At 36.4% G+C, this 20,194-nt stretch overlaps 1 protein-coding gene across 3 annotated transcripts in view; it reads left to right on the forward strand.

Moving 5' to 3' along the window:
* Positions 1–20,194, forward strand: part of trappc9 (trafficking protein particle complex subunit 9) — a 173,353-nt gene that overhangs the window by 73,041 nt on the left and 80,118 nt on the right. For all 3 annotated transcript variants that reach the window (XM_043218057.1, XM_043218055.1, XM_043218056.1), the window contains 2 exons: positions 5,739–5,891; positions 12,509–12,627. In XM_043218057.1, coding sequence (XP_043073992.1) covers positions 5,739–5,891; positions 12,509–12,627 — 272 coding nt within the window. The remainder of the gene's footprint in view (positions 1–5,738; positions 5,892–12,508; positions 12,628–20,194) is intronic.

Raw genomic sequence — 20,194 nt, forward strand, 5'->3', positions numbered from 1 at the left:
TGTCCTCTGTGTGTATGCGTGTTGCTTTTAGTGTTCTGTTTTTTATTCCGCGGAGTTGAAATGAGTGACGCTGCGCTGCTTTCGCTTGCACGCACAGCATGACTCTGGATTTGCATTTTGTGAAGGAAATGATGACAGGGTTTGCAAAGCAGCAAAACAAATAAATAAATAATGTTGGACTTGTAATTATTTTTGGGGATATTGGATGATGTGAGTTTATTCTCTAAAAAGTGCCATTCTTTGATTTAATATTGAAGTATGCTGCATTTAAAATATTTTCTTAAATATTATTAGAAGAACTAAAAAATTATTGCTGTTTTATATTATTTATTCTGTTTTTTAAATGTATTTTTTTTACGTTTTTTTTTTTTTTTTTTTTGGTTTTATAGTGAATGTTGTATGCTAAGAGCGCTATGCATTTGGCACATCTTTATGCATGATGAAATATTTAAGTACAATATATTTAAAACATTTTCCGAAATGTTACATATATGCAAGAAATGTAAAAATTGAATACAAGTAAATAGTTAATTATTTGCATTTTTAAATGTTATTTGAACTAAAACATTTTTATCATTGATTGCGTATTCTTTGCTTTCAATTATTATTTTACCGTTCATCATTTTTAATTCTCAAAGTCACGACGACTAATGTATTTTTGACTTTCAATTGCCCTGTATACTCGTGATCTAGAATGAAAATAAAGTAAGAAGTTTAATAAAAAAATTAATAAAAATAATTCCTCAATTCTTTACGTTCCTAACAAGATTTTTTTATTTGAACTGAAATGCATTGGGATTTTATGGCTTCCCAATTTGGGGCAGAATAAACAGCACGATTTTAAATTACCAGGCATCAAAACTATAAATACTAACTTGACCCACTCACCATCCCTTTTTAAATGCCAAAGATTGTGCAATCCAGTTGGAGATCTTCACACTTTAAGATTGCATTTATTATAAAGTGCATTCAATAGAGGGCACACGCAAGGCTGAAATGATCACGCAGGCTTAGGATGGAGTCTGTGGAAGTGGTTTGGGCTGAATTAATTTCAGACGTGTTTGGAGAGGAAGATGAATGAGAAGAGGATGAATCTGAATCCAGCGCGGGAGCTGTAGAGTCATTCTCATGCTGGAGGTGTAGGGCAGATAAAGGCAGTGTATCAGAGAGAGGACGTTGTTGCGGTAATAATGTGTTATTCGGTTTTCTTCATTCTGATGGAGGATTATTATCATCCTTCGCTCTCCTGTTCTATTCATAATAGATTTTATATATGCTTCTCTGTAGTCAGATGTGATCTGAGCTCTATTAACAAAGTTTTACCTCAGACTGACAGTGAAGAGACATTTGAAGAGTTTGTGAAATGGTGCTCAGTGTTGTTGGTTTATCTTTCTCTCCTGGAGGGACACCCTGTCTGTAAATGCTTGAGTCCAGAACTCGACTTTATACTAATATAAAACTGTCACTCTATCTATATAGTCTTCATAAATAAACTTTCTGCTTATTATCTATTGTTATCTACTATATTTATAATATCTAAATGTTTTGTGTTTTTCTTCTATCTGATGTTCTATCAGTCTTTCTTTGGTTTTAACATTCTGTTGTTCTTTTCTAAAGCATTCTTTCCAATATTTTGTTTCTTTTTCTTGGTCATTATAATGGTTTATTTTGTAGTTTATTCTATCGTTCCGTTCTCTTGTCTCTCATCAATATTTGTTTTTTATCTTGTTGTTTTTATCTTGTTGTATCTTCTCAAACATGTCCATCATTCTACCTTTTTTCCATCCATCCATCCATCCATCCATCCATCCATCCATCCATCCATCCATCCATCCATCCATCCATCCATCCATCCATCCATCCATCCATCCATCCATCCATCCATCCATCCATCCATCCATCCATCCATCCATCCATCCATCCATCCATCCATCCATCCATCCATCCATCCATCCATCCATCCATCCATCCATCCATCCATCTCCAATCCAATCGTGTATTAAAGAAGGTTTCCATCCAATTTTTAATCAGTCCAGCAGCCAAAACTGATTTTTATTTTTGAAGGACAGAGAGAGTTGACAGTGGTCTCAATTAAAACATGGCTAAGATTGCATGTGCACTTAAAATATTTGTATGTCACCAGTGCCTGTTTAATGAACTTTAAGTAATTCACAGAATTTCCAATTACGGTATGTGTTAACAACAGAATGTGCAGGTCAGTGCCTTGTTTGTCACCTCTGTTTAACACATGAGGCAGCAGAAGTCAATGCCTTCGGCAACTCTGCGTCTCCTAGCAACGGAGTTTCAATCCCGGCCGCACCGTGGTGAATTATGGTCACTGCTCAGCTGTTTATAAAGCCGACTCACCCATCTACACGCTGTTTTTAGCATTCACTCACACAGAAATATGAATTATTGAATATTTGCGTCCTCAACAAATTAGCGCAGAGAGCTTGAGCTGTAGGCCTCCATCCTTTTCTGCCTCTCCACTGCTTTTGAGTTTGATGGCATTTGATTGCAATTTTGAATAATTTAATTGTACACAGTGGCTATTTCAGACTGTAGTGCGTATGAAAATTAGTCTCACGTAGCCAAGCCTTTTTTTTTTTTTCCCTATTGAAAGTCTCAACTCTTGAATATCTTTCAAAGATTCGATGCCTTGGAAGCGCTCAACTTGGCAGCTCGGGAACAAAAAGCAAGCGTGACTGTTTTTTCAGTTTGGTGACTCACAGAAACTGGGAGATACACATAAAAAAAAAAAGGTTGAGAAAGATTCCCGTAAATCATGTAAAGCTAGCCAATATGAGATTATGATTTTGGAAAGCTCCATTATTATGCGCAACATGCTTCAGATGAGCCATGAGCGGTCTTTCAACGCGCCGCTTGAAACCGAGACCGTATGAAATCGCTGTTTATATGCTAATATGTTAGAGAAATTCTAATTGAATATAGATAAAAACTCTATTTTTGTGTTTTTAACTTGGTTCTATAGGCCTCATTAGCAGCATGCTAAGTGTAAAATTTGCCTTTTGCCGAGACTTTGGAGATTAAACTCGTGCTTTGAGATCCCCAGGCTCCAAAAAACCAGATTGTAGCGTTGGCAGGCGTGCGCGTTCGGGGTGAATGTAGTCTGCTGTCCTGATCCGTTCAGGACCGCTGCCAGGAAGAAGCCCTCCAGGATGACGGCTCGCAGGCCCGGGAGCGTGTTGTTGTGGAACAGGGTTTAACATCTGTCTGGGTTGTTTATTTCCATCCGTGTTGTTCTGAAGAGAGGATCACGGCTCTCGAGAGACAGCTGGAATAGATAAGCGCTAGGGGAAGAGCAGACACTGAGAATTAAAACGCTAAAACAGCAGTGTGGGTTCAGGCCAGTTAATATTCGCTCTGTCTGTCGGTGGAACTGTTACCATAATTAACCTTTCTTCTTTATCAGTGGAGGAAAAGTAGATGTAGATCTGAAATCACATATTAGTTGCTTATTAGCATGCATATTGCTAGAATATTAGCTGTTTATTAGTGCTAATTAAGCACATATTAATGCCTTTTTCTACATGACCTTATTCTATAGGAGCTATAGGAGCTCGCGTAGGTTAGCTTGGACTTAAAGTGGAATGTGAATAAAATATCAATTTTGTGATGCTAATCTATGAACGATATTAATGATGTTTAATTCTTCCCAACCCCTTAAATTGCTGTTTAAATGGTGGTCCTTGGCCAGAAAAAGCTGTAGCGCCATGTTGAACGACAAACATCTCACTTCACCAGCTCTTTTGTAACTAAATCAAGGTTTTGGATTTGCAAACCCAGTTTAAACCGAATTTCTATCACCGCTCATAGTCGCCAGAGGTTATCAATCAGCTTAAGTGAAAAGAAGCATGACTCAGAAACGGTCAAACTCTTCGTCATGCCTCGGGCGAACAGGTGGCAGGTGTTAATACGAGTCAGCGGGTTGATTTTGAAGTGTTTTCCTCGTGAATGTCTGATGACCGCCATTATAATGCAGCATCTTATTCATGCGTTCTTCAGTCTTTCATGTGCAAATGAAAATCAAAGCCGCGCTTCGTAAGGCTCGTGTGTCTGTAGGGCAGGCGCTCATTTAAACGTTCACAGACTTGTTGTGCGGCACTCGTTTGACTTCGTTATTTGGCCTCTGTCTATTATTCATCTTCAGTGAGGTTTGGGAGCTGTTAGCTGTATCTGAATGAAGCTTTGAACAGCCGTTTCTTGTGTCTTCGTGAACAGAGAGAGAGAGAGTCGGCGCGATTTTCGTTACGCACCGGGATCAAACTCTCAATTGCATTTCTCCTTAGGCGACAACAATGTAGAGCAGTTTCTGTAAAATATAGAAAGAAGGCAGAGAGCGCCTGGAGTGAATAGTATAGTGGAGATACAGTGACACATTCCATGCCTGAAATTAAATATTATAGACATGTGTAATGTTATTGACACTGTTTATTTTTTATTACAATATTTCATTATGTCTGTTTTTAAATATTATTTGATTTGAATATTTTTATTAGTATTAATATTATTTTAGTTGTAATATTTTTGTATCATTTTGTTACATTTTCTTTAATTATGTTTCTTATGTACTTTGTCATCATTTTTATTTTATTTTATTGTTATCTTTTATATATATTTTTTATTTAGGTCTAGTTTTAAAGTATTTATTTGTTTTAATATTATTTTATTATTTTTATTATTATAGTTGTTTTAATATTATTTTATTATTATTATTATTATTTTAGTTGTAATATTTTTGCATTATTTTGTTACAATAAAAATATGACAAATTACATTAAAATAAATAATTAAATTGTATTTTATTGTTATCTTTTTATATATTTTTTTATTTAGGTCTTGCTTTAATGTTGTTGGAATTTAATTTTAATTTTTAATATTAATTTAGTTTCAATATTATTATTATTATTATTGTATTATTTTAGTATTATGTTTTCATTTAAATTATGGATTTTGAATCATTTATAAATCAGACATTTGATTTGAAGTACGATTTACCCAGAGCAGAGAGCTCGAGGAGTTTCTCTCAGTGCAGCTGATCAAAACATATCTGATCTCAGAACTTTTGATCTAGCTTTTCTTAAAGTTATCTGCGCTATTTTTTTGTAGTATTTTCTGTGATGGATTTCTTCTCTAAGGTTTGCGTCACAGTTTAGCAGGCTGAATCATTTAATACCAGCAGGTTTTCGAGTTGATTGGATAGTTAGCCAAAGAAAATTTTGCCTCACATACTGTAATAAAGGGAATTTTTGAGAGAAATTGAATTATATGGATTGCTACACAGCAGGTGTCTGTGTCAGTATTGCAAAGGCTTCACCTATTAATTCATCACTAAAATTCAATAATATATGGTTTTAAAGTGCAAATCATGCCTTTTACGTATGATGTGGTTATTGGACTATAGATTGGACTACTGTTCAATGCTGTCTGTTTTTATGGAGCTGTGCATATGCAAGAAAAAGACTGATGTGCACTTTTTTTTTTTTTGCATTACAATGCATCTATACATATTTGTATTTGGAAAAAAAAAAAGTCATGCATGCACTGTCTCAGATAATAATACTACTAATATTAATAATAAAAATATATGTAAAAAATATTAATTGTAATTTTTTTTTATCATTATTAGTTTAAACATTCTCGTTTATCTTATCGTTTGCGGGTCATTAATTTCTCACTGGCGTAATTAAATCTTTCCTTTTTTTTCTGCGTTGCAGAGAAGCTGTTCGGTGAGTTCTTGACCTGGGACCTGCAGGACGCTCTGTCCCACCTGCCTCTGAAATCCGGTCAATCCGTCTCCATCCCTGTCAACATCAGCTCCAAACTGGACTTCTCCGGTCAGGAGAACCTGTTACACGACCTGAACGACGGTAAACATTCCCACGACACGCAAAAGCAACATCATTGAGGTCCTTTCTGGTTCGTCCCATCCAATTTACCTTTAATTTCCGAGTGCATCACCGGAGCCATCGCGCTATAATCAAGACGGGCTTGATTGCTCTCTGATAGATAGAAGGCAGTATTCACTTTGCCCTGTTATGGTAGATCTGATCCAAGCGAGGTGATTGGGAATGATGTGTGTAGCCTCTCATTTCACATTCAGCAGAGACATCGGCCATCTCTCTCCTGTATTACCCCCTCTTCATCCCCTCTGCCCTCTCTTATTTCCTCTCTGGATTCATATCTATTTCCTCTTCACATCTTGTTCCTTTTGTATGTTTCCTGGTTATATTACACTTATACATCCTTTCTTCCTGTCCAACCTCTCTCTCTCTCTCTCTCCCTCCCTCCCTCTCTCTCTCTCTCTCTCTCTCTCTCTCTCTCTCTGTCTCTCTGTCTCTCTCTCTCTCTCTCTCTCTCTCTCTCTCTCTCTCTCTCTCTCTCTCTCTCTCTCTCTCTCTCTCTCTCTCTCTCTCTCTCTCTCTCTCTCTCTCTCTCTCTCTCTCTCTCTCTCTCTCTCTCTCTCTCTCTCTCTCTCTCTCTCTCTCTCTCTCTCTCTCTCTCTCTCTCTCTCTCTCTCTCTCTCTCTCTCTCTCTCTCTCTCTCTCTCTCTCTCTCTCTCTCTCTCTCTCTCTCTCTCTCTCTCTCTCTCTCTCTCTCTCTCTCTCTCTCTCTCTCTCTCTCTCTCTCTCTCTCTCTCTCTCTCTCTCTCTCTCTCTCTCTCTCTCTCTCTCTCTCTCTCTCTCTCTCTCTCTCTCTCTCTCTCTCTCTCTCTCTCTCTCTCTCTCTCCTCTCTCTCTCTCTCTCTCTCTCTCTCTCTTTCTCTCTCTCTCTCTCTCTCTCTCTCTCTCTCTCTCTCTCTCTCTCTCTCTCTCTCTCTCTCTCTCTCTCTCTCTCTCTCTCTCTCTCTCTCTCTCTCTCTCTCTCTCTCTCTCTCTCTCTCTCTCTCTCTCTCTCTCTCTCTCTCTCTCTCTCTCTCTCTCTCTCTCTCTCTCTCTCTGTCTCTCTCTCTCTCTCTGTCTCTCTGTCTCTCTGTCTCTCTCTCTCTCTCTCTGTCTCTCTCTCTGTCTCTCTCTCTCTCTCTCTCTCTCTCTCTCTCTCTCTCTCTCTCTCTCTCTCTCTCTCTCTCTCTCTCTCTCTCTCTCTCTCTCTCTCTCTCTCTCTCTCTCTCTCTCTCTCTCTCTCTCTCTCTCTCTCTGTCTCTCTCTCTCTCTCTGTCTCTCTCTCTCTCTCTCTCTCTCTCTCTCTCTCTCTCTCTCTCTCTCTCTCTCTCTCTCTCTCCTCTCTCTCTCTCTCTCTCTCTCTCCTTCTCTCTCTTCTCTCTTCTTTCTCAATTAACTTTTTTGTTTTGTTTTGTTTATTTTTTTATTAGAGGAATTAGAGAAGAAAATCTTGCAGTGAAGTATAACATGTCCATGAAAAGTATTTGCAATCTCTTCTGAGCCCAAAAGAGCAACTTCTGTGAATGTCCTCCAGTTTGTCTCTCGTCTGTTTGTACGCACATGTAAATATGAATAAGACACGAGGAGAGCAGACTGCAGCAGACGAGCTGCGTTTCTGCTTCAATTACAAACAGGTGCGCTGTGAACGGCCTCCTTCCTCCTGGGTCTCTCTTCAGACGCTGCTAAAATGTTTTAATTATTGTTGAAATAATAATTTCCTCTGAATTAGGTTGATAAGACAGCTTAAAGCCTGTCCTATTAGCGCGGCATGTAGTGGGCAGTGAATTGTAAATATTGCTGATGTTATCGCAGGTGCTAATACATTATTGCTGTTATTTAGCGGAAATATTAGCACTGTTTGCTATTGGTTAGTGACTGTTAAAATGATTAAAAAAGATCAAGACAAGTCATTAAAATGTTGAAGTGTTTGGTGTTGCACTTGCTCATCTCTGATTGGCTGTTCAACATTCTCTCCATTATGATGTCATAATGGGATGCTAGGTTTCCTTGGTGTTGCATGTTATGCAGAAAACGGCTTTATTATTAATAATAATACTACTACTACTACTACTACTAATAATAATAATACTAGTTATGTATTTTTTATTTTATTTTTACCTCTCAAGTGCACTAAAAGTACACACACACACACACACACACACACACATATATATATATATATATATATATATATATATATATATATATATATATATATATATAAATATGTCCTATTCCAAAAATTTTAGGTTTTATAATATAATAAAACATTTATTGCGCTGGAAATGAGCAAATTTGAATTATTGGAGTAATCGTAGTGAAAATGTATAAATTAAAATTAAATTAATTAATAAATAAAAGTTCAAAATATAAATATAAATTAAATGTGTGTATATATATATATATATATATATATATATATATATATATATATATATATATATATATATATATATATATATATATATATATATATACACATATATATATATATATATATATATATATATATATATATATATATATATATATATATATATATATATATATACACATATATATATATGAAAAAGATTCTGAAATACATGACAAAATGTTTAAAAGCAATTAACATAATAAAGAGAATATAAAATAAAATGTGAAATATCAATAAAAATAATACATATAATAAATTTATGTTTTTATTAACATATTTATTATTATTTTTATTACTTTTTTTTTTTAATACTTTTTTTATTTTACAGTGAAATTACAGTAGTATAGTACATATTAATTTTTTTTTAAACAAAATAAAATATTTTGTTTATTATTATTATTATTAGTAGTAGTAGTAATAGTAATAGTACTCTATCGAATGGGGAAAATACCGGTTTATTTTTAATCCAATCACATGCCTTCAACAGTACTGATTTTTTCGAAGTTCAGTGAGTTAATTTGTTGTTAACCAGCTGTCATTAATCAGTTCAATAAATGAATGAGCTGTCAGACTGATTCAGTTGATGTTGAGTTAGTTTAATCCATTAAAAAAGAATCGTCTTGTGGAAAACATTTATTAGTTATTCTGTTCCCTTCAACCCTTTTTTCTTTGCCCTTTTTCGTCTCCATCGCTCTCTCAGTGTCTGTCTCCATCTCTCCTGTCAGCATAACTCAGGCTGTGCTGGCGGTGAAGTCATCGCTGTGATGCAACGCTCTGTCTGTCTCTCAGTCAGGAGGCCGTTGGGTTCAGTTCGTACGAAAGTTTCTTTAACACGCCGCGCGCTTTCGTTCATTCATCCGTCCTCTATAAATCGTCTCCCCGTCAGAGAGCGGCAGAGGCGAGACAGTCAGACTAAACACATTAGTGCCTGAATGTTAAAATGTCAGCACAAGAACAACATAATGAGAGAGGAGAGCGGCTCCATTAAAGCGGACGCTCCCCCCGCTGAGAGCTCTCTGGAGGTAAGCGTTTACCCTTCATGCTGGACGTCAGCCCGCCGCAGATGATGTCACGCCGCCTCATCGGAACGAACTCTCTAGCCTCATTGGGTAACGTCTGGTAATCGCTGAGCAACGCGTTTTTGGCCTCGACCCGCTGCGTTTTACTTAAGAAGGGGAGTAAATGACGTCTGTTAGACATAAGCTCTTCAGGATGTTCATTAGGTGGATCATTTGAGCTGATATTGAGTTCCTGAAGCTTTTGAAGGTAAAATCAAATTAGGACCATCCAGTTATTGATTATAAAACCTAAGAATCAAGAATGCTATGCTAGTGGGTGTTGATTAAGGTGCTATAGGAAATATTTATTGTATTAATGTTAATAAAGTTTTTTTATTTATTTTATTTATAACAACATTGTCAACCATTAAAAGTGCTATACGAAAATATATAATTTAAATTAAACCTTTTTTATATTTATCTTTATTATTTTATTATTATTAGCTGTAGTAGTAGTAGTATAACGTTTGATGTAACATTTTATATTTTCGTTCAAAAACAATGCATTTTGTTACTAATATTTCGGTTTTGTTTGTATTAATATTATTAAATCATTAAAGGTGCTATATGGAAAATTTCAATAAAATTTTATTATCTTGGTTATCTTAATATTATTAATATGATCCATATTAAAACCATAATTTATTGTTTTTCTTAGTAGTAGTATAACATATTTATATAATATTTAATATTTATATAAAAATACAAATATTTATTTAGATGGTTTTTATTTAGTTTATTATTATTATTATTATTATTATTATTATTATTATTATTATTATTATTAAACTATGTATTAAAGCTAATGGGCTGTTTCCTATGCTGCGGCATGGTAAAAAAGCAAAAAAACTAAACTAAACTAAAAAAAACTTGAGAAAAATGAAATGATTTATCTTCATTGTTAGGGGTTACAATTTTTTTGGACCCTTTGCCGTCACACCATAGGACACACCGATACCTCAACTACCCACATATAATAATTTTAGATTTATGAGTCAGAATTGATCAAAATGTATCTTTTTACCTTATGCATATCCGCGTCTTAGCTCCGCCCTTTCCTACTCGTGTGACACTCAACTCCGCCTCCTCTTACCTCACGTCACTCTGTTCGCTCTGACCTGGTGTCTGGGCGTCTGAGGCTTGTAAAGTTAGCAGCAGACGTTACGACATACCGTGTCAGACTCTCTTGAAGGGAAGTGATGTCATTGCGGAAGCCGTGGGACTCGTAATGAGGGGCCGTAAGTTCTCTGTGTGCCGAGTGATTGAACACCCTCTCCTTCCCTTTCAGAACCACGGGCGGTAAAACACAAATACTGACCCGATCTGTCCTAATGCGAGCTGCCGCGTTCGACTCTCTTTTACCGAGCGGCAGAGAGGCGGCGTTTGAACGATGACTGAAAATCACATTCTGTTCTACAGACATTCGTTTCTGTTCGAATGGCGATGAGCCGCATTTTTGTAACGTGCACCTTTCACCTGCCGTCTCTTCCGCTCTCTTCCTCCTCCGTGGTATGTCAGGATCCATCTGAGTGCATTGGAGCATCTGCGTGAGATACGGAGAGAGATCTGTGCATGGCAAATGCTGAAATTTACCCTCATTATTTTCCCCCAGACAGAGCCAAAGCAGGTCAAATCCAGAAATGTCACAGCTGCAGAAATACCTTCAATTAGAGCAATGGCTTTGCGTGGCAGGCAATGCAACCACCGTGTTTCTATGTATGTTTGTTTATTTATAAATTTTTTTTATACATAGAGACTCTACCTTTAAACATTTATTATTATTATTATTATTATTATTATTATTTAATTTATTTGTTTTTATTATTACAAAACATGATTATATATAAACCTTTAGAATCACTATATTATATATATTGTTTAAATATTTTTTCAATAATTTATTTTTTTTTTAAATGTTTTATATTAATTTATATTTATACATTTATGATAGCTTATAATAATATTCCTATTATTATTAAAAACGTTACACTTGTATAATAAGTGCATCATTATATCTTTACAATATTTTTATATATAATATTTAGTTTATTTTCGTTTTAGTGTATTGTTTCATTTCATTTGAACATTTTGACAATAATCCGACTTTTCCAAATAATGCAGGTTAATTAAGAAGAATAAATTAGATTTAGTTTGAGCATTTTTTTGTGAAAAGTAACTTTTAAAATGTGGGAATATGCATTAAATAAGAGTATAGGGTAAACTTTGATTTTATATTGGCCTCAATAAAACAAGCATGTGAAGGCATTTGTAAGGATTTTTGGGTGATTCAGATATTTTTAATAAATGGATTTAATAAGCTGACACACACAAAATGAATCACACTTTCCAGCTCAACGCCATTTATTTCACAAAAGTTTAAAGCATAATCACAAAGCTGTACTGACACACTCTATAAGAAACTTAATGTCCTAGTAAAATGGGGTAATGAGGTATCGTAACAAAATGGTCAATTTTATATAACCAGCAAAATCATTATCTTGAATATTTCATACACATCCCAGCCCTGCTGCATCTGATGTGGTACATTTGAGGATTTGTGTTTCTTACTTTTGTATTTTTATATTCCCGAAGTCTTCCAGGCCGTTTAAGTCCGCTATGATGAAAGTCTCATTCTTCATATTTATGCTCCGTTTCTAAAAATAACCCAGAATGTTTTGCGCTTGAATTTTTTTATTTTTTTTTGTCCGTGCTTTCATAAGTTTATGCCGTTATCCGTATGCGCTGAAGAGATAATATATCTCCAGCCGAGTGTGTTCCCGGAGAGCCACTGCGGCACACGCGCTCCATCGCCTTATTTATTACCCAGTTTTTCCACCTCATCATATTTCAAACTGTCACGTTATGGATTTTAATTTTTATTTTCGAGCGCTAAACGCCGGACAAACAGATGCGCGGAGAGATAGAAAGGCGGATGGAGGGAGAGATGGAGAGCGAAGAGTTTGAGCGATGTTCGCGTCCTCTGAATGTGAGGAATCGTTGCTGTATAATGGTGTCCTCTCCTCGCATACGTCACGGAAGATGGTGATCTCTTTCTCTCCTCTGGCGCTGTTTCTCGTGCCTCTGCGTCCGTGTGTGCCGTATGTCTGATGTATGTTGTTGTGTGCTTTCAGATGGTATCAGTGTAACGGGTCTGCCCGTCTCCAGCCCGCTGCGGCAGGTCCTAAAGCCACGTGCTGAAAATAAAGCAGTCGGCTCCGACGCCAGCAAGAACGAATTCAATCACATCAAGGTAGGAATTCTGTCCTCGAGCTGCACACGCTTCGTTTTTGCTCTGATCTAGAGAAGTAGTGCACTTGATCGCCGTAAAACACTTGTTAGTGCACTCGGTATGTATAATGCTGTTTTAATGGTTACTTGGGCTCTACGCAAGTCACACGGGGATGCTACGCTATTTTAATTGATCTAAATCTACCCAGGTTTTGTGTGGGCCTCTGTCCATGGTACTGAAGTTTGTGCGCGCTTGTGTGTGTATCTGTCCATAGTGCTGAAGTTCATAAGTTCATAATAGTTTTAGCTGAAGTCAGATTTGACTTGTTGGTGAGATCTTAGTTTATATGAGCTCTGCTATATTAGTTCTTATTGAGCAGTTTCTTTTCCGAGCAGCCGAGTAGTTATTTTTTTCAGTATATAAGAGGCAGGCCTCACACTACATATACATATATATGTTTAAGTGTGTGTGTGTGGGAGTAAATGAAAAATCTGTCCATTTCAATATTTTTGTTTATTTTTATTTTATTTTATTTTTAGTTTATTCCATTTTCAATTGAATAAAATGCATTTTAATAAATTACACAGCATAATTAAATAATGAAATAAAATAAAATACAATAAAATAAATAATAAAATTAAATTTAAAAAATTATTTAAATTAAATTAATGCTAGGTAATGGAGGAATGGACCGTCATCTGAAGAACTGTTCACACTGATGTAGTTTCTGTAGGACAGGTGGTCATTCATTTGCTAAATTTCTGGCCACCTGAGTGCACTGCAAAACCAATTTTCCTTTTTTCGTAAAAAAAAACAAGCAACATAGCATAATAATAAATCTCGCTAAGAGAGAATTCTAACTTAACAAGATTTATGCATAAAATGCACAGAAAAGACAAAATAAACAAAAATGAGAACACGTTTTTTTTTTGTCTCACCCTATTAGCAAATCGTTTTTTTTCCTTGCTGTAAGCCAAAACTCATTTTCGCTTCAGGATGCAAAATTTTAAAGCGCATAAAAAAAGCCGAATTTGCTCAATTAAATTAAATGCGGTTTTTACCATCAGTGCGCCTCATTTGTGATCAGATTTTTAAAAGCTGTTCGCAGCTGCGGAGCACACCGGCAACATGTGGCCGTCCAGCTTCAGGAACGCCCGGTAGCGACCAGTGTGAACGGTGCACGAAACTGACAATCCATCTACCTCCATCCCTCCTGTCGTCACTGCATAATTCAGTGCCGTTTTCGGGCAGAAAGAGAGTTTGAGGACACGGGGGTGAGAGAATACAGAATGCATCCTGAATGGAAACGAGATGAACGGGGAAGCTGGAGTAAGTAATGAGAAGAGGAAGTGCTGAGTGACAGGACACATCAACGCTGCAGGATATATCCCAGCCTGAGACTCTCTGAATGTTTGAATCCAGACGAGCTGAAGGTAATCATTCTTCCACCTGACTGACAGCGTCCGGCTGAGATTCGCAACAGGAAGTGTCTTTACTCACTTCCCCTCTCATAACCCTATCAGCACTGTCCACTGAGAGAGAGAGAGAGAGAGAGAGAGAGAGAAGGTGTCTCCCGGCCCTCACTATCTCCAAACTCCCAAACGGCTTAGCGGCGAAGAGAAGTCTCCAGCTCAGCTGTTTCTGGTGCACTCTTCCTTTCTTCCTGTCCGGGAAGGGACTGAGGAGTGATAAAGGAGACAGAGAGAATTCGGTCTGCTCTGCTGGGCAGGCCGAGCACAATAAGAGATGGGATTGAAGCCGTTGGAGAAGGAAGATTAGGGTCAGATACCCGAGAAGAGAGAGAGAGAGAGAGAGAGAGAGAGAGAGAGAGAGTGTGAACTCAAGAGGAGAGGTGATTTGATGCTCAAGAAACATGGCTTATTATTAGCAATTTTAAAAATGGTTAGCACATGATGTTTTTTTGTGGAAAATGCGATGCTTCCGTGTTTCACGATTCTTGTTACTTTTGTTTTTTTTTTTTCTTTTTCGGAGCCGACTGCTTTCTTTATTATCAGTGTATGCTTAAACTGTTTCACAATTAATCTTTTTTCACTTACTGAGAAATGAACAAAATTATTATTCTTTATACTTGATCTCTTTTATATCATAAGGATAGTTTTATTAAAATTAGGAGGATGTGTCACAAAGACAACTTGCCTTTATTTTTTTGCTTATTTTATGAATGTATTCTAAGCGTTTCATAATTCTTATAGTTATTTTTAAACTAAGAAAATTTAAGTTTTATATATATATATATATATATATATATATATATATATATATATTATAAATATACATATATATTCACACACACACACTTTTCACATATAAAACTGACCTAAACATTCATAAATCATCGAAACAAATACAACTGTTGATTAGAAATCATTTCAGTGATGACACTAGTACTAATCATAATGTAGTTTGTATACTTGTTTACCAAAAAGACAACAGTGTCGGTGAAGGGCTCGAGATAAAGTTTGAGACGTGATGTGAAGTCTAGAAGGTTAAATATAATTTGTGAAAAGAATATTTTATTTTATTAAGTGTTTTTAATGCTTCAAACAATACCCTCAGCAAGACAACTGAGTTAACCAGAAGAAAAAAAGTCTAAAATGACAAAAGTACCCACAGCTCATATAGGAAGAAATGAAGAAACACCACCGTACAGATCTTATCATCTTATTGTGCGTTTCCTTTAAAGCCATATGAGGTGTTACAGTCACAAAAATAGCTGTTGGATCCAATTCCAGAAGGTCCATAACTGGCTTCGGCTTGTACCAGCACAAATAATAATGCACGTATCAAAAGTGATTTATAAGGGATAGTTTAGCCAAAAATTAACATATAATGAAACGTATATGGACCTTTGTATCACCTACAATATAACAAATCCTCTGCAGCGAATGGGTGCTGTTAGAATGAGAGTCCAAACGGCTGATAAAAACCTCATAAGTAATGTAAGAAAGCCTTATTAGGGATTATGGACCTGTATTTTGGCCAAAAGTTAAAACATCTCAATGGTGGATCTGTCTGTTAATAACACGCAGCTTTTCTCTTCACGAGACATTAACTGATGGCCTTGATTTGTGCGTAATACTCGTGGATTATTGTAACATTCATCAGCTCTTTGGATTGACGGCACCCATTGACTGCAGAGGATCTATCGGTGAGCAAGTGATCCAATGCTGTATTTCTTCAAATCTGTTCAGACGAAGAAACAGCTGGGTGAACTTTCTTTGATTCATCGCTCATGGTTATCCCTTTAGTTTTGCTATCAGACGCAAGCTGTACAGAATGCCACATGCATCCGTCTGCTGTCAAAGCATCGCAAGAGATGCGAAGAATGCATGCTGCTCGCCGAGGGCAATTTCTTCGTAGGCAAACAGCAGTTTCTTTACAGTCGGAATGCCGTTCACGAACTACTCCACATTCGCTGCTCGCTGCTTGTTTGTTCGTTGGTTATTTTGGCCGATTCGATGTGCGCCTGCTCTGTTTAACATAAACGAATCACGCTAAACATGAAACGGATCTTATTCGCATCTTTTCCCAGCCAGATTCAGACTCTCACCCCCTCACTCCCTCTTCGATCTCTTTGTTTAAAGGATGTTTTCCTCCCTCCGCATTTCCCAGTGTTTCGTCCTCGGGTTTCGAATTTTTTAAAAACAAGCACAAGCAATTTCGTCATCGTTTCTTCGGCCAGACGGTGAAGAAGCATTTTAATAATTCCTCAGACGGTGCTGGAGGGAGAGCGAATCGATACCGGCTCTGATGTGAGTTCAGTTCAGTAGATTAATGACTCATTTTCTGCCCGGTATGGAAACGGATCATCGCATGTGGCCCCTGACGGCTCCTGAGCACGAATGCGTACGATACGGCACAATGTGCTCGTGACAGATCCTGCCGGGCACAAAATCTTAAATTAAGCTGTTTGGTTTCGACGCTCCGCTGCGTTTGTGAGTTTGTGAGCAGTCATACAAGCGCACACACACGCACACACACACACACACACACACACAAGCATAGCATAGCATATTTCATCATTTAGCCTCGTGATTAGTTTGTTTACTTGTTTTGCGCATGTAAAGGAAATGAAAAGCACTCTTTTTCCCATCAGCGGCTGATATCCAGAGCTGCTTTATTGAAGATGAGCAGGAACGTTAAAAGTAAATGATCATCAGGGTTTATGAAGTCTGACACGCTGCTTGGGCTCTCCGTCTTCACACACGCATAGGTTCACACGGCTAGATGCTGATTTTTTTACTGTAGCGTATGTTTTTGCCGTTGGGGTTCGATTACTTCAGATTATATCAAGCAGTAATGCAGGACGTTGGTGTTCATATCTATGCGCAGGTGTAGCGCGTTAATTAAAAAAATCACAAAAACGGTTCTTTCTTTAAAGTTTAAACACGGGCGTACATTAATGATATGAACGCACACTCGTTCTCGTTCCCTTCAGGCTGGTGTGTCTTCAAATTAAAGCTCTAAAGACCAAACGCATTAGTGATGTGAGGAGATATTTTCACCACAGACTCCAGATATGAGTCACACGGCACTGGGAGGCTTTCCAGCACTATGTAGCAATACTTCGGGCCTCTAGAAGTGAGATAATTTCGGCAAAATCACTTTATGGGGATGTTATGAAGGTAGAAATGATTAAATATTGTGGTTGAAATCAAAAATCACTCTTTTAGTAATGTGGCGAGGCGTGATATTTTTATTTAGATATACGATGCATTCAAATGATAAATAAAAAATGACAGTAAATATTTTAACATATACACTGCCCTCCATATGTTTGGAAACAACCTCGAAAAGTGGGGTTTTGGAAATATTGGCACGAATCCTTATTAATTTGTGAACATTTAGCACTGATAATAAATAACACAAACTAAACATATTTTATTACATACATTACATAATACTTTATCAATATATACACCATTAGCAGCTATTACAGCTCTGTATAATCTGGCCATCAGAACTGTCTTTTTTTTTTTCAAAAATTGACTTGATACATTGCTCCAAGCCTAAAGATTGCCCAAAGATGACATCACGGTCCAGTTCCTCCCATAGCAGCTCAACTTTGACATGCATATATTGCCATTATTAAGTAATCAAAACAATTATTATTACTGGTCTTCAGGGATAAAGTTACTTTAGTCAATCAATCATTCAATCACTTTTATTTATAACAATAGGAGATAAAATAGGAGAATATACTTAAATATTGTACTTTAATGTACAATATTTGCACCATAAAATAAGGATTTGTGCTGATAGGATCCAAAACCACACTTTGCCAGGGGTGTTTCCAAACTTTTGGAGGGCAGTGTTTAAAAATAATGTAAGACTTACATTTTTTAAAGTATTACGCTACTGTTGCTTCAGTCTTGAGAATCACATGATCTTTAGAAATTGTTCTAAAATGCTTATTTTGGTGCTCATGAAACATAATTGTCAGTGTTGGAAAATAGTTGTGCTGCTTCATATGTGTGCATGTGTATACATATATATATATATATATATATCCATCACTTGTTTTCAGATGGAGCGACATTTAAATACACAGAGCCGTAGTTCGCTGACAAGCTCCACAGTATCACGTTCACTATCGTGTTCGATCAATCTGTGATGCGCATGAATTGCATAGCTTGTCCGTGAAAACTAATACCGAAAAATACTAAAACCAGACTTATGAATAGCAGTGTACATCAAAAGGTGAAGAAATACTTGTTTGCCTGTAAAATAAGCCTTGTAAAGTCAAAAAAGAAGTAGATTCTCCCACCTATTTTCCTTTTATCCTGCGCCTCTCATACTCATCGGGTCCAGTTTGAGGTGATTCATTCTCACTGTGTGGGTCTGAGAGAGGCAGCTGGGGCACCAGGAGGCTCAAGGGGCAGTTAAATGCTGTGAAGAGGCAAGTGATGTGATCACTTAGTGGAGACTGGAGAGACGAAACCCAGCGAGAGAGGGAAGATCCGTATCAGCAGCTGGAGTCGTGCCCGAGTGTGTGTGTGTGTGTGTGTGTGTGTGTGTGTGTGTGTGTGTGTGTGTGTGTGTGTGTGTGTGTGTCTGGCAGCTCATCTGTGAACCGATGGCAGTTATTCTACACACACACACACTGTAGCACACACACACACACACACACACACACACACACACACACACACACACACACACACACACACACACACACACACACACACAGACAGACAGACAGGCACGTACAAGATGATGCACTATGCTTCAATCTATCAATAGCACAAAAAGTATGCATTTGGCGTGAGTCTGTGTGTATGCGCTTCGACTTCAAAACCCTTAGTAGATCGGATTGGAAAATGAAGCAATCCAGTGAAAAGTTGCAGTTGCGTCTTTTCTTAAGATTACCTTAGCAGAACAGATACTCCTAAACAAGACATTACCTTTACAAATGGAAGGAAACGAAAATAAGAATTCAATTTAAAAATGAATATGAACTCAAAAGTGACCATGTTAGCATTCTCTACAAACTGCTCTGGTCTTGTTTTATTGTGCGTGATTTATCAGTTCATGTTTTTCAAACGTAATAAATATATCACCTCTCAAAGGATAATAATATATAGTTGACATAATTTAAAACATTTAGATATAATTAATAATATTATTTAATGTAAATTCATGTTTGAAAAAGGTAAAAAAGTAAAAAAAATGAAAGTTGAAAAACATCGTCTAGGCCAATATATGTCAAAGCATTGTAATTAATAAATTATTTTAAAAAATGAAATATTTGATATGTATGAATTTTTAACAAGTGCATCTAAACATGTTTATCGCATGAAACTGCTGTGTATAAAAGTAGAAGAAAAAGCCGTTTTGACCGTCTGATCCACGCTCATTCTACTACAGCTGTTTCTGGGGAATCGTCCTGGGGCAGAGCGATATTTCGTCTTCAATAATCAGATGGTGAGAGTTTAGCCTCTTCATAAGCCCACGAGTGTCTCTGATATAAACTCCATCAGCTGGACCAATCCAGGGCCAAAGGACAGGGCCAGAAACCACTGATGAAAATACAAGCATTTTTCACAGCCAACTACATTTCAGCTTCATCATGGGCGTTCGAAAACTTTGGGGTTGGTCATTTATTTATTGTATTTTTTTCATTAATTATTTTAGGAAATATCTCAAGCAAGTTTTTTTTTAAACAGTAATTCTTTGATTAATATTATAAATTATTTGATTAATAATTGTGAAGTCTCTTGTGCTCACCAGCAATACATTTTATTTTATTTAAAAAAGTTTTTTCCATTTGTATTTTTAATAAAAAAACATTAAAAAAAAAATAAAAAAAAAATATATATATATATATATATATATATATATATATATATATATATATATATATAAATAAATACTAGATATGGTTTCCTTTACTAACACCATTTAGTATAAACATTAATTTCAACATTAATTACTTTGTACTACGAGAACATACTGTTTTAATACAAGCCCAAAAATTGCTAAATTTGAATTTATGATTTATGAAAAAAAACAAAAAAACATTTTAGTTGTTTCTTCGGGACAGAAACCTGACTAACATAAATGAACC

Source organism: Puntigrus tetrazona, chromosome 19 (genome assembly GCF_018831695.1).
Source record: "Puntigrus tetrazona isolate hp1 chromosome 19, ASM1883169v1, whole genome shotgun sequence".
Lineage (NCBI taxonomy): Eukaryota > Metazoa > Chordata > Actinopteri > Cypriniformes > Cyprinidae > Puntigrus > Puntigrus tetrazona.